General features: G+C 33.6%; 2 protein-coding genes across 2 annotated transcripts in view; one reads left to right on the forward strand and one right to left on the reverse strand.

Annotated features, from left to right (window-relative positions):
• The window catches only part of LOC120776015 (neuronal growth regulator 1), a 79,353-nt gene extending 78,220 nt beyond the window's left edge, over positions 1-1,133 (forward strand). Inside the window, exon 10 of the mRNA XM_040106460.1 lies at positions 642-1,133. Within this exon, the coding sequence (XP_039962394.1) occupies positions 642-890 (249 nt within the window). The 3' untranslated portion in view covers positions 891-1,133. The remainder of the gene's footprint in view (positions 1-641) is intronic.
• A 100-nt stretch (positions 1,134-1,233) lies between these two features.
• LOC120776014 (protein misato) overlaps positions 1,234-16,562 on the reverse strand; it is a 117,120-nt gene continuing 101,791 nt past the window's right edge. Inside the window, exon 6 of the mRNA XM_040106459.1 lies at positions 1,234-1,309. The gene's annotated coding sequence lies outside the window, so the exon portion shown is untranslated. The remainder of the gene's footprint in view (positions 1,310-16,562) is intronic.

The raw sequence follows: 16,562 nt of genomic DNA on the forward strand, positions 1-16,562 counted from the left end.
TTGCTCCTATGGAAAAAAAGTGTTTTCTTCATCGAATCTTAAAGGGTGATGAAAAGTGGATTCATTATAGCAACCCAAAAAAGACCGTGTCGAGCCGAGCTGAACACTGCACGATAAGCGGCCTCAATAAAAGTAAAATCACGAAACGTTCGGCCTCATGTTGTCAAACCCTTTAAAATCGAACTGGAAACGCTTGGGATATTCCTCAGATATTGCACCATCAGATTGTTATACGTTTTTTTCGATGGCACACGGTTTGGCTCAGAAGCGAATCCACTTACAAGACGTGATCGTGGATTAATTCTTGAATAGCTCTGTCAGAAAGATGTAACGAAGTTGTGACAAGCGATGGGCAATAAAATTTTATTTTCATTAAAAACAAAAGCGGGAACTTAGTTGCGCACCATATATAAAACAATTATTTCTTACTATTGGAAATCATTTAAGCCTCCGAGAGCTAGGTGACTAATTATTAAGATAAATTATATTTCAAGAGGAGAGTTCCGCTCATGATTTTGGCGAGAAAATTCAGTATTACTAATCTACAAAATATCTATGTAGATATAGTTTTTAACTAGATAAATAATCAATATTTACGTAGGACCGCAACTAAAATGTATGTATGTATATCTACTTTACAGAAAAATGACGCGACACTGAAAGATAGTCGTCACGAGGATGGTTCACGTAATCAAAATGGACGCCTCTACAAGGAGCGCGGCAGCGATGCGGAGCTGCAAAGTGCCGGTCAAACGCTCAGTCGGCGATGGAGTACACAGTATTTGCTGGCGCTAACGCTACTCGTATCACTAGCAACAAGTGCAACGACAACAACAATAACAACTAAAGCAGTTATAATGGTAAGCAGACGAAGTCTGAATAATTTATAGCTCAAAAATTGAAAGTAAGCACAACAAAACACATACATACATACGTACGAATGAAACCAAAAAAAATGCATAGCAAGGAAATATAAAGTACACGAATAAGCAGAACAGCAGGCATAAATATAGTTAAAATAACGACTCAATAAATAAATGTAATAAATAATTAAAATAAAATAAAATTAAATTATAGAAATATGCAAAAAAAGAAATATGGAATTATAGCGGTATTAGCGTAAAGCAAACCAAAAAAATAACTGAGTTAAATGTTACCTCTCTAGCGAAATGTGTTTCTATGACAATGACTGTTGACTGTATTTTTTAGCAGCTGACGTACTTACATATGTAATTAGCGAAGAGTTGCTTGGCGGCCTTTGAAGTTAAACAACCCAGCAAACTTTAAAGTGAAATATATTGTAGTTTAGCTACGGAATAGAAAAAGAAAAGACACAAAGAAAAATAAATTATCAAAATGCTTTGCATAAGTATTTGTATTAGTTTGCATACATACATACATACATATATATAAATGTGTAGATAAATTTTGCAGTGGAAATGAAAATATATACATATATGTATAATATAAATACATATTTATATAGAAATGTATGAATGCTAAATATGAAATAACCGTCAGCCAAAAGCAGTATTACGAGCATTATGTTGTAAAAACAAAAAAAAAAAACAAACGATGAGAGATATAGTGTCCTTATGATTTAGGTGTAAAGAGATAATGCTTATAAATTCGTAACCACGCCTCTTCTGATATTGTAAATACTTTAGGTCTAGGCAAGATACACTGTATATATGTTTGCACTGTTATCCAAAGCAAGTTCTTACCGAGTATAATAAGCAAGTTAAGTTAATATCTACTGCGAAGTTTCTTTAACTGGTTAAATGTTGAATCAAAAACTAATCTAAAAAAATAGATTTATTTAATATAAAGTTAGTGTTTGGTTTATATGACCAAATGATGACAAGCCCTTTCCATTTTATCTTACCTCTGATTGGGGACTAAAATTGATAAACAAGTCATTTGCGAGAATTATTTCATTCTTATATTATACTAAGTGACGTTCACGATGGCTATGTGCCTTCCAGTGCTGTATTAGTAATAGTTTACTCGTAAATATTTGTTCATATTAGGTATCCTGTCGGTTTTTCCTTTTCTCATCAGAGACGAAGGTGTATCTTTAATTTTTCTATTTCTGTGTTTGCATCTTAGTATACACTTCTCCACTGCTTTCATCCTTTATTAACTTCGGTGATTGTTTTACGTGTTTTTTTGGCGGACGTCCCATCCGTTTCTACTACTTGACTTTTGGGTCCAGTGTTGCTGCGGTCGTTGACTTACGTTTACCTCTTTTAACCCTACCACCACTTTGAAAACATTTCTTTTTGATTGTAATACAATCCTCTTCAGCGACTTTAATTCCCATGTCGTCGTTTTTCGTTTGGCTATTCATCAGCGGATTGAGGGTTTAATCTTGTATCTATGACAACATAACCAGCTTCCTTAATTCCTCGGAAAGAAGGATTCCCCCGGGGAATAAAATGCCACTTGAAGTCTTCTATTTCTGCAAATGGTATAATCGCTCGTTTCAAATCTTTGTCCAAAAATATAGCTGCTTCCACAATGTTTGTACTTTCGTTAATTACAGAGGTGTTTGCGTTGACATCCTCTTCTGTTTTGCCTGCTATTTTAATTTTTTCTAATTTATTGTCTCTCCAATATTCTTTTAGTTCTTTTGCTTTCTTCGTTTCTTCTACTTTTCTCAATCCCTCTCTCTTTGCTCTTGTCTCATCATCATCTTCAAAAATGTGTTCGATTACTTACTTCAGCTTCATCTTAGTCTTCAAGAGCTTTGTCTTCTACGTGTAGCTGGCCTTCTCTGCGCATGCCTTCTTCGCGCAGCTTCTCAAAGGTAATGTCTTTTGCGCGGATCTCGCCTTCTGTTCATTGTTGTATTAAATCCGCAGTGCGCGACTGCTTTTTGTTGACTTGTTTTTAAACGAACGTTTTCATTGCCTTTTCAGGAGATTGGTAACATTTACTGCAAAGGCTATTTTACAAGAACGATCTCATTACTGGAGGTCACACTACTCAAGAATGAAATATTCCTCACTAGATGGCGTGTATACCAATTTTAGTACCCCATTAGAGGTAAAATAAAATTGTATAGTTCGTCATCATTTGGTCTTACAAATCAAGTAGTTAAACATATTCGATGTTTATCCAGCTGGGAATTGTCTTGCTTCATAGAATTGTTTCAGGATTTGTTAGCGATAAATTATATAAAATCCTCTCAAAATTAAGTTAAACATCGGTGCGATAAAGGTGTGAGGGAGAGCCCTTATCATTATTATTGTTGAAAACAACTTTTTTTTATATTTAATAGGCAATTTATTTTATACGAAATCAATCAAGATGTATGTGAAGTGGATATTGTTCGGTAATGATCCAACATATTTTTTTTTGGTTTTTGGATTTTAGATATTTTAAACAGAAAAATCCTATTTTTCGTCAGAAAGGGTCAACGAACCGAAAATTTTGCAAAATGATTTCCCGATTATTAAGTTTAGGTAAGGTTGTTATACTCGCCGGTTTTGCAATATACAACTGATGTATTGGTCCTATGTAATGCTAGAAGGATATTCAGTTTTATTTGAGCTAAAGTATTTGTCATACAGCTCAACGCTTTTTGAGAACTATATTAGAGAATTAGTCTCTAATTTGATGGAATTAATGTCTTGTACTTTCATCTAGCCTCTAGTACTGCGATGCTATGCTCTAGATATCTAAGATGAGTTCCAGGTAGAGAAGAAGCAGGAGAGGTGTTCTAGCGTCCATCTCTTGCTTAACTTCCAACACATAATACAGTCTTTTCGAAACCATGTGAATAAAAAAGCAAACTCTGACTCTGATTGCCGCTTAGCTATAAACGGATATTGGTCTTCTTTACATTGTTTCCTAACCGCACAGATGAACGGACTACTATATAAACCATTTTCGAGAAAATAATTTCACTTCTATGATTAGGTTTATCATTGAATAATTAATGCTCAAGTGAGGTCCTGATAGAACAAGGTCTAGTTACTTCGCTAAAATACCATTTGTCAACATGACCATAGTGCGCGAACCACTTTGATTGGATTTTTCTAAGAATACTGTTTAGTTTGAATCGTTTCAGGTCTCGTGTTTATAAACGACTTTAACGATTGACAATTTGTATTCAAGTTTCGTCCCGTAGGAAACAAGCAAAACCAAATCAAACAACCCAAAAAAAATTGTAGAAATTTGACGAGTACAAAATCTCATCCCATGCAATTTAAATCTTTTTTGCTGGAATTTGTTTTCATTTTTATATGATATACATATAACATATATAGTTTAGATAACCTGAACAATATATTACTTATTTTCAAAACTATTTCGTGATTTGACTCCAAAACACTTATTTTTTCATAAAGAACGCAAAGACATTAAATTTCCAGTTGGATAAAATGCATTATAAACATACATGTGCATGTAAATTTAAGAAATAGATATAAATATGCATTAATTTATAAACATTAAATGCTAAATCAAAAGCCAGCAGCATAACCAAAAACCTTCGCAACGACGCATATATACATACATACACATATGTAAATGTTATAAGAGTATTTAGGCAAAAATAAAATGTAATTGTAAATCAATATAGTAAATATAAGTAAATAAATAATATAGAAAATAATTAAAAACTAACAAAAATGCTAAAAATGCTAAAAAATGTGCCAAATCGAAATAAGTGAAAAATGTAAGTTGAAGTTCATATGGAATAACTTAAATACTCTCGACAGCGTTTGTGTTTCTGTGTGTTACGTGGCCATCGGAATATCATACTATATATAATATGTGTAGTTGCAACTCAAAAGTCGATTTTATTTGCAGATTTTTTTTTTTAAATGTTTGGACAGCAATATGTTTGTATTTGTAATCTTTCAGTTCCGAAAATTGGCTATAAATGAAAAATCTGATCTCAAATCGGCAAAAGAGAAAAGATTTGCATTTATTTCCTATAAGAAATACTTTAACAATATAGTAGAGTTATATATACATATATATTTAAATGATCAGGATAACGAGACGAGTTGAAATCCGGTTGACTTTCTATCTGTCTGCCTACCTGTCCGTTCGTGTAAGCTGCAGCTTGAGTAAAAATTGAGATATCTTAATGAAACTTGGTATGAGCGTTCCTTGGCAAAAAAGTAAGGATGATCTACATTGGGAAACCAATGCATTGTCTGTACGACGATACCGACAGAAGCATGGTAAATAAAATAAAAACCCGATGGAACGAGCTACATACAGTGGGTGCAGAACTGCAAAAGTTAAGTGCAAAACGTTAGATCATAACTACGCAGAATTCATATTGGCACTCGATAGAAACGACTGTAGGAACATGATGGCAATACCAACTGGTCACTGTCTGGTGGCGATACACGCCAGCAGGATGGGGCTGACAGTTCGAGAATACTGCAGGAAATATCTAGAGCAGGACACCAGGGAAACAATAAAAATGGAAACAATCTTGTGCACTTGTCCCGCATTGTCAAGATTACGATGTAAGCATCTGGATCTAGCAACTGAACTCCATCTGATATCGCAAAGTACCAAAACTAATCTATACGTGGTTTACTGCCCTTCCAGATTAACCTAACATATCTCGGGACCTGCTCGACAGATTTCAACCAAATTCAGTACACGACATTACTGTAATGTTCCTAAGTCACACTGTGAAAATGGGCGAGATCAGGCTACAACCACGCCTACATTCCATACAACACAATTTTTAATTACTTTTTATTCTTTTGTTTTCCGATATACAAATAAAGAAGCAATCAATATAACGCGATATTGTAGTAGTATGTCACCTTACGACCAAAAATTGTTCAACTCGAATCAAAATTATTCAAGCCCCTATGTACGGAATACAGCTATAATTGACTTTCGACAAAAAATATCGGCCAATGAATGAGTTATTTAACTCAAATTTAGAAAAAATTCTCTCCTGTTAATAGTATGGAATGTCGATGTTTCAAAAGTGGGTTGAATCGGATGAACACTGCCTTTAGCCCCCATATAACTAATATAAAGATTCTTGTTTTACTCATAACAATGTATCTTTCTGACTCACATGAATAAAATTGGACGAAAACTTGACTTAGCCCCCATATAACACGCGGCTGACTTTACTTCATATGATTAATGATTATATGTAAAGAACTTTGATGAAACCTTGGGCACATTCTATTAGTATGTGGTATATTTATTCTATGTAGTATTGGTTAAAATAGATAAAACTCTATTCAAAAGTACCCTCAACTCCCATATACTACTTATAATGATTCTCGTTATTCTAACCAGCTTTGTGCCGATCGATCAGTGAGTATTACTTATACATACAATTATGTATATATAAAATTACTTTACATTAATTTCACGAGTGTACCTGAGCAATATCAAAATTAACGCAGTCAGCCCATCCCTTTCTCTGCTCCAATACACCCTATACAAGTATAATAAATTAGATCCTCTTGTTGAAGTTTTTTAACTCCACTCAATATTTTAAATTTAGTTTCTTCGGTCGTGTTAATATGACATATAACACATGTCTCATTTGACGAGGTTTTTTATTTAATTTTAGCTGACACGAACCTAAAATATGGCACTAAAATTAAGTCTAAGTTTTTGGCCTTCAGTATAAATCATGAAGATATTAAATTTGATTGCAATTTATTCACGATTAATTCGAATAATTTATGTTTAAAAGCAACATGTTTTTTTTAACATAAAGTTTTGCTAACATCTGAAGGAATTTCGCCGACTTTGATTACTGTAAGTTGCAAGGGTATAAAGATATAAAGTATTCGCTCACACCCGAACTTAATCCTTCCCAACTTCTTTCCTTTTAAGGTTTGGAAACACTTTGCTATATAAATGGCTGCAAATTTTGGCATATTATTTAAAAAACACAATTTTTGTTAATGCTTCAACTAGAGTTGGACGGTTAGACACTACATATTCTCCGCTTTTGACAACTTCAACACTTTGCAATTTATTAAGATTTTTTATTATGTCATAAATAAAAAGTTATAGATGTCAAAATTTTCGTTTTGAAGCTTTATATTTAGTGAGCATTGTCACATTTTAACAAAAAGTTTTTTACTTGATAAAAATTATCAATATTTTGTCGATTTATCAAGTGCGCAAAATAGAGGCGTAACTTTGAAGTGACAATAGACACACGTATACTTATCGTATGTTTACATGTGTTAAAAAGTCCTTAGCCTGGCCGAGAGGGAGCAACAAAAACAAATCTCTATCCGTATTCTAGAGTAATAACTATTATTGCAAGAGTTACGCCGAATTTTATCCAGCCTAATGGGCAGGCAAGTACTTGCTTCGTCGTATAAATAATTGTGAACTTCTTTCGTGAAGATCACAAGTTGCAGTAACTCCCTGATAATCAAAAAAAAATTACCAAAATTCGTGAAATTGTGTTGACAGGCTCTAAAATTAAATTTCATGACTTTTTATCAGTTTGTTGGAACCGCTGCCATTCAAACCAAAAGATTGGACTCCATTATTTGTATGGAAACCCTTTTTATTTGACGAGCTATCTTCAGGAAATTTGCACATATTATTCTCCCAGGTAACAGTGCAATCCCGAATCTCAGATTGGGCCACCATAGCATAGAGCTGCCATAAAAATTTAATGATTGGAATTGCTTTAAGAAATATTTCGTATTTGTAGTGTATTTTAGTTTCTTATTAGTTTGAATATCATCTGTCATACAGCTTCCAACATATAAATTGAAGAGTTTAATTTATTAACTAACCTTCATGCTTAACTCTGGACATGTTTTGTTAGTCATTACGACCAACAATCATCAGAGTTTTGTAAACAGAAGCAAAATCGCGAAACCCGTCCATGGTTAAGCTCAAAATGGAAGCGAAAACTGAACTATTTTGAAGGCTTTGAAAACTTCTAGTCTTCGCACTGTCGAACCGACAACGAAATGTTGAGGGATCGTTACAAACATTTTCATACTTTCATTAAAAAAAATTGTTAGACCAAAAAATGCTCAGACCTTGTAGCTGAAACAGTGAGTGCATTATTAAACATTTTCATTTATTCTTATATTAAAGCTTTCAAAACATATTGCAGCGAAATATTAAATTTTCATTAAATCAGCTATTTTATTCTGGGTCATTAAAATTCCAAAACATATCACACTAATACGTGAGTCCAAAAATATTAATTTACCCAATGATATCAAAAAATTATTCATAAATATAGTTTTATTTTTCGAAATCATGCAAAATACAAAGCTAAATGCAAAATTTCGAAACGTGCGCAAAAGTCAACAAATAAATTAAAATTGGATTGGAATTTAGTAAAAATTATACAAATATAGGCATACATTTAGGTATATGTAAGGCAACACGCACGGAAGTGTACGTGTGCGGAACAGGATATGCCGGCTCGAAAATACACATAAACCATTTGTGTGAAATAATGCGGAAAATATATTTAATTAAAATGTTTGTTAGACAAATCAATTATTGAATATTATGAAATTAAAATAGTTAAAAAAAATGTGGATAATAAAGTAATAACTTGTAATATTGGTCACGGCAAACAGCATATGTAATTAAAGTGGAAAAAAACGCTAAATTATTGAAGCCACATTAGTAAGTGTCTATGCTAAAAAAAAGATATATATATAGGTATATATATACATACATACATATATGACAAATAAGCAGAACAAACAGCGCTAAATGCTTTTAGGGCCGATAAGTATTATTACATTTAAAATTTGCAAAAAAACAAACAAGGAAAATAAATTAAAGTAAATATAAAACCAAAAATATTTGCGTAAAATATTCATGAAAACTTTGTTGTTGACTGAAGCTCATCGAAAGTGAAATGCATTCCATTTTCATGATGCAGAAACAAAAACAAAACATAAAATATAAAATTTGGCATAAAAAACCAGTCATGCAGTGCATAAAACAATATACAAATATTCAATCTATGGCAACCCTGCAGTAAAAAATGTTGGCGCAGGACTCAATAATAATGTGGCGTTTAGCGAGAAAATACTGGTACTAGTTGTGGACTAGTTATAGCAAAGCAGCAAATTTTCAAACGCAATATGGTTGCTTTTTATCATTACTTGGACTAGTACTAATTGGTACTAGTTGTGGTCTGGTTATAGCTAACACGCAAATTTTAAGACGCAATATGGTTGATTTGTATCATTAGTTGGACTAGTACTAATTGATACTAGTTTCGGACTAGTTATAGCTAAGCAGAAAATTTTCAAACACAATATGGCTATTTTGAATGATTACCTCGACTAGTACTAATTGGTACTAGTTATAGCTAACCAGCAAATTTTCAGACGCAATATGGTTGCTTTGTATCATTACTTAGACTAGTACTAATTGGTACTAGGTACGGACTAGTTACAGCTAACCAGCAAATTTTCAGACACAATATGCTTGCTTTATGTCATTACTTCGATATACAACTACACTTGGTACTAGTTGTAAACTAGTGTCAGTGCAACTAAAGCCAACCAAATATAAGGTTAAGTTTGACAAATCGCTGACACTTCTACTGTACAACAACTGTAATACTTTCTTATCACTTTCCGCTTAGGACCACTCACAACTGTGAGCGCAAAGCGCATTTTTTACTGCAGGGTCTCTGACATAGTTAAATGGGAAATACAACAAAAAAAATACCAAGGACGCCTAAGCTATAACGTTCAAACACTAAAAAAATATAAGCAAAACAAAAGCATTTATCTGTAAATAACTCACAAACATCTATCGCGTCATTATTATATGCATACAAATAAATACTTATAAAAGTATGCATGCATGAGTATTTGTGTTAACTGTTCATTTGGCTAGCTGTCATTGCATATGCCAACACAAAACAAATACATATATACAAAAGCGCATCAGATATATATATAAAATATGTATATGTATTATTATGTATGTTAAAATCAAATAGTTATAGTCATAACTTATGCCTAGTTTTAGTTGTTGTAAATAACGTTTGTATTTGTAAAGTATGACAAAGTATTACCAATATAAAGATTAATGCGAAAAAGTGCGGTGGAAAAAATTTATAAAACAACAAAATATAAAAAGTAACTAAAAATATGCAAAATTGAAATGATGAAATGAAATAAAAATAAATAAAATATTATGAAAAATTGCATTTGCTTTCAGCGGTGTAACTGTGGGCGAGAGGTGAGTAGAAATTATGTGGCAAATATTATTTATGACACAGCAAAATATATAATTCAAGGCTTTCACTTTCAAACTTTGTTAGCAAAAAAGGTTTCTAAGTAAGGTTTCAGTAGAGAAAAATTCTAAATTTGTGGCAAACTTAATGTTGCAGAGTATAGTAACTTCAGAAGACCCTACTTAAGTGCGGACAATTTCGAAAAAAATTTGCCAAAACAAAATCGAAATTTTGCTGCCATGACTACGAACTGTATCAAATGGATCACATATGATTAGAGATTTCAGAACTAATCCAAGTGCGTAAAGGGAAGTAGAGATAAAATATAAAACAAACAGGAAAAATACATATGTACAGTCTTACAAACACAAACATGAATCACAGTCGGCAGCATCTAGGGAAAAGACGAGAAACTTTAGTCGTTTCAGAACATTACATGATACGATAACAGACCCGGATTTTTTATCCGGCAAGGGCTGTCAACTCGGCAGAATTCTGCCGCTACAACAATAACAGGATGAGTCTTATACGGATATCAATCATCGAATACTTGCGAGGCCTGTATACTTCCGGTTAAGGGGTTATAGGGTTACATGGGTTTCCTCGGGTAAAAAACTGTCTTTTTTCAACATTTTTTGCTAATATAAAAAATGAAATATTTTACTAGAATTTTCTATTGTTACAAACATACACGATTAACAAAGAATATCTGAAATTGTTGGAATAAAATATGTTAATATCCTCCCTTGTGATGCCATTTCCGGTGACCCCTCGGAAAATAGATGCGCCCGTGTTGGCAGGATAACCCCTTACAGGATCATCCAAAGTGAAAAAATACGTGTTTTAGTTAAAACCTTAACTTAGAACTTCGACGAAGAAAAAAACATTTTAAATTGGATTTTTGGCAGAGTTTTTTAGAAAAAACTGAAAATTTCACAAACATTTTTTTTTTTTTAATAGTTGTAATCGAAAAAAGCCGTCGTTCAAGTCTTTAAGAATTGTATATCAAAAACATGTTTAAATTTCTAGAAGCTCGGTTGAATAGCTCTAGAGAAATCTTGCCAATCGACTTCAAAAACACAGTTCGAAGAAAAACGGTGCACTTAGCCCAGCAAGCTTCGAGCGCACTCGAGACTGTATCTCCGGAACTATTACTCGGATCAACTAGAAAATTTAGGGCACTATTGTAGAACACTATAGTAGTGTTGTAGAATAATTTTAAAAAATCTTTTTTGAAACCCGTAAACCCATGTAACCCCTTAAGGAAGGTTTACGTAGAAGTCACCATATGTAACAACACGCCGACCGGACTACGGACCCAACTTATTTCAGACACGCCCTTAACGAAATACACAGTAGAGCAGCACTAATGCCTTCACCGTTTCCCTCGCAGTGAATAGCGTATTTGGAGTTTAACTACCATCCATATCAGACGAAGAGCTCGAGTTGCCCGAGAATCTAGAGTGACCATTTCGCAACTTTTTTCTGTATATTGAAACAGGTTAAGCTCCTACCTAACGAGATTAACCCGGACATATACAGTATATAAATCGAGAGTTCTAATTTCACATTTTGAAAACTTAGATATCCTAAATTATTTTTACGAAATTTTAAAAGTTACTTTAGAAATGCTGCTATTGATACTTTGTTCAGTTTTGTTGAATCATACGATAGTGACATTTGCAACGGATCACAAGGGTAGATATCATGACAACCAGGATGCGGCCCTTTCGCCCGCAAGCTAAGTAATAGGTGTCGTTGCAGTCGTATATACGAGTATCCAGTGCTACCAATCACATTGTGTCATACCATATAGTGTTGGAAAAGTGAGATATTAAGCTTTATTTAGCCAAAAAAAATTAAATTCTAGCAAGTTTAAAAAAAGTTACAGCTGTTTAAAAATGAGTGAACATAATGAAGAAATTTACCAGATTTGAAATTTTTGTATAAAAAGGGAAGAATGCTACGCAAGCCACCAACGAAATTTGTTAAGTTTACGGAAACGATGCTGTATCGGTTCGTGTAGCACAACAATGGTTCGTCCGCTTCCGTTCTTTCGATGTGAAAGATGCACCTCGCTCTGGTCGACCTATCGTTGAAAAAGTCAATGAAATTATGGAAAAGACTGACCAGGACCATCACATAATCAGCCATGACATCGCTAAGGAACTTAGCATTCGTCATTAAACAGCTTTGAACCATTTAAAAAAGGCTGGCTACAAAAAGAAGCTCGATGTTTGGGTACCACATGAATTGTCTGTGAAAAATTTAATGGACCGAATTAACAGCTACGACTGTTTGTTGAAACGAAATGGAATCGAACCATTTCTGAAGCGAATGGTAACAGGAGCCGAAAAATGGTTCAAATACGACAATAATGTGCGAAAAAGATCATGTTCCATGCGTGGTGAAGCTCAACAAATGGTAGCAAAATCAGGGTTGATGCCTCGAAAGGTTATGCTGAATGTTTGGTGGGACTGGAAAGGAATCATCCATGAGGATATGAGCTGATCCAGCCTGGTCGAACGATTGATTCTACATTTTACTGACAACAACTGATGAGATTGAAGCAAGCAATCGAAAAAAACGGCCAGAACTGATCCCTTAATGGAGTAAAGTTGTCTTCAAGAGAAGCCTGCGAAAATTACTTTTCGCAGTTTTTCACCGAGAAACCAGAAAAGTTTCACACTGATGGAATAATGTCTCTAGCGGAAAAAGGGCAAAAAGTGGTCGACCAAAATGGTACATATTTGGTTCATAAAAGTTCTTTAGAAATATATAAAAAAATTTAAATCTGATTAGAAATACGAAAATACTTTTCCGACTACCCAATACATGAAAATTATTAGTATTTTTTTTTTTTTTTTTAATATATTTTATATTTAAAAGATCGATTTATTGTTATATAGATTTCAAAGCCCGCTCGAAATTCAGGCGTCTAGACTAGAGTACCCTCTTCAGTTTTTATATGCGAAGCTTCTGCAATTTTTACTATCGAGAAATAAGTATCAGGTCACACGGAATCGAAATCGAATATCACTTACAACAATGTCAGTTTTTCAGGCTATTTTCTTAACTGTGAAGAAAGCCAGGCTTAAAGAGGTAGAATACGTAAAAAGGCCCCGATTTGAAATTTGTAGAACGTAGTTTTCAAAAATTAAGATATCATCATGATATTAAAAAACCTGAAATTTAAATCTATTTGAAGCGCTTATTATATTTTTAGAACTCGCTTTAGGAACTTACTTCGTGGCACTATAAAAAGGAGGTAACTTTAATATAAAACATAGAAATAATCGGCAGACAAATAACTGCTGTGAGATTAGAGCCCAAAACAATACAAAACGACAAAATTGAAACAATACAAAAACACACAAATAACAGTGGATTTCAGGATATAGTTAAGTATGGCAACTTGTTATGTGATTGCGACAAGTGATGCAAGACAAAAACAAAAATAAAAACAAGAGCAGTGAACAGGGAATTTCAATGCATTGTTGCAACAAGCGGCAAGAATACAGCAGATGGCGGTTGATTGCATTGACAAAACAATATAGACAGACAAAGCACAGATGGAAAATTAAGATATAGTTAGACTATACTTACATAGCTATAAACATAAATATACAAAAGTATACGCCCGCTTTATACTGCGATCATAAGAAAAACTGTGTCTGCTTTCCAAATGTAATAAAAACTATGCAAATTTGTAGAAAGAGAGGCAAACAGCGTGTTTCAACTACAAACTCACATCAAATTACAAGGAGCATAGTTTAGAGTTTGCATTGACAGGCCCACACGCACTCCTACACCCCCAGACTCAACACGCCAACAGAAGTATAATAGGCAATAGGAAGACGAGCATAAACGCACAGCGAAACGACAAAACATTCGGATGAGCAGAAGTTTGTTGCCAGTCTGTTGACTTGCAGCCAACAGGAAACTACTGAAATGTCCTGCATGCCGTTTGTTTTGTGTTTATTGTGCTGACAAAGCAAGCAGAACAAACGCGTCACGCTTTATGCACTGTTAATGATTTAATGTAACCGCTCATCCTCACACCACTCCACTTTCCATCATACTCATATATGCACATATATAGGTAGAAATACATAACTGTGGTCTGTCCCTTAAGCGGCACATATGTAAGTGTCTGCGTTTGGCCACAAATGGCAGAGAGATTTAAAAATAATGTGGCAGCATTCGACAGCATCACTCGCCTGTAACAACTCTGGTCCGGAAGTCTGTCTGAGCAAGAGCAAATAATATGCATAAATTTATATATGCAACTATATACATATATATACATACATATAAATGTACATCTAGAGGTATATATGAACATGTGTTGGTGCAAAGTTGTCAAATTTATACGAATGTTCATTAGCAGCGTAGGTAAAGCAAACTGCTTTCATTAATTTGTGTCATTCCAATGAAAGTACAATTTGTCTGACATTTTTCGTGGAAACCGGAACATATAGTATTTACCTCCCTTTGTTTAATTTAAAATAATTTCAAAATATAAGATTTCGCTATTTATTATTAGATAATGATTCATTCTGTTTTAATACTGTTTTAACAAAATTTTTAAATTAGCTTAGGATAAAGAAATTAGAAGAAACCTCAGTACACTCGTAGTAAGTGCTTTTCGCCACGAACTACTTGTTTGGTTTTGACTCAGTTTAGAAAATACATCGAAGTAGTTAGCTGTTTATGGATTCCGAACTAATGGAGCGCAAGACCATTTTGTAGCAGAATGTATGTACGATATAGATACATATGCTCTGAATACATAGATACAGATCCAAACATATTTTAATACGAAATATAATTGGCAAGCGAAAAGTTAAAATTAACCAATTCATAAAGTAATATGCTATATATCAAGTACAGTTATTTCTGAAAGCGTTAGTCTCTGCACGTGTTTATTTCAGTACTTGCGGTATTTTCTTTTGAGTCAGTTGTAAAAATAAACAAAGTCCAATATGGTGTTGTCAATAAAGAAGAAAGCAGACATCATTACTTCATATAAAAATAAAATATCCAAACGTCAAATAGCTCGCGAAATGGGCATAAGTGAGTGGGGAGTGCACAATATTATTAAAATTTAAACGAATTTTACTACTTTAAATCGAAAAAGGTGGTGAACATCCGAAAAAAGTAAAACGAAAGTTAAACGTATGCATCAGGCTGGGAAAATGCAATTTCTTCCGACAAATTCAAATTTAATTCAAAGAGTGATATAATTTAAAAGTTTATAAAAAAAAAAAAAAATTTTCCCATTAAAAGTGAACGACAAGTAAAAATAGGGAAAACAAGATTAAGGAAGTTGTACGATCGTTTGCTAAAAGATTCTGTTGAGTGCATTATAAAGGGCGATGGAACATGTAAAAATGGACTGAACAATTACTAGGTCCCCAATTTTATACGAAACCAAAAGATGGAACTGTCGACCAGTCAGTGTCGTGCCGATACGAAAAATTCGTCATAATTTTTTATACCCTGAACAGGGTATATTAAATTTGTCACGAAGTTTGCAACACCCAGAAGGAAGCGTCGGAGACCCTATAAAGTATATATATGAATAATCAGTATGTTGAGCTGAGTCGATTTATCCATGTCCGTCTGTCTGTATATATACGAACTAGTCCCTCAGTTTTTAAGATATCGTTTTGAAATTTTGCAAACGTCATTTTGTCTTCAAGAAGCTGCTCATTTGTCGTAACTGCCGATATCGGATGACTATAACATATAGCTGCCATACAAACTGAACGATCGGAATGAAGTTCTTGCATGGAAAACTTTCACATTTGAAGTGGTATCTTCACGAAATTTGGTATGAGTTATTGTTCATAAAAATAATGTAATATCGGAAGAAGTTGTTCAGGGGGCCTATTCTGTAACTCGATTCGAAAATGTATTCTATTCGAAATTCGGATCTACTTTATCATTATGCGAAAGTTGTACCACCCTGTGCCAGAAAAAATACGTACAATTTTCGTTTTTGCTTTCAACAACTCAAAAGCTATCGAATATTTTATTCGAAAATTGGCTTGAAAATCCGCAAATCGAGTTACAGAATATAAAAAATCCGAATTCGAGTAAATTGATTTTCGAATCGAGTTACAGAATAGGCCTCTAGGTCGGCTTACGATAGCATATACATAGCTGCCATACAAACCGAACGACCGGAATCAAGGGCTTGTATGGAAAACTTTTGCATTTGACAAGATATATTCATGAAATTTGGTATAGATTTGTTATTTATTTTCTAAGGCAACAATATAATCTCCGAAGAAATTGTTCAGATCAGTTAACTATAGCATATAGCTGCCATACAAACCGAACGCTCGGAATCAAG

The sequence above is a fragment of the Bactrocera tryoni genome, chromosome 4 (assembly GCF_016617805.1).
Source record: "Bactrocera tryoni isolate S06 chromosome 4, CSIRO_BtryS06_freeze2, whole genome shotgun sequence".
NCBI lineage: Eukaryota > Metazoa > Arthropoda > Insecta > Diptera > Tephritidae > Bactrocera > Bactrocera tryoni.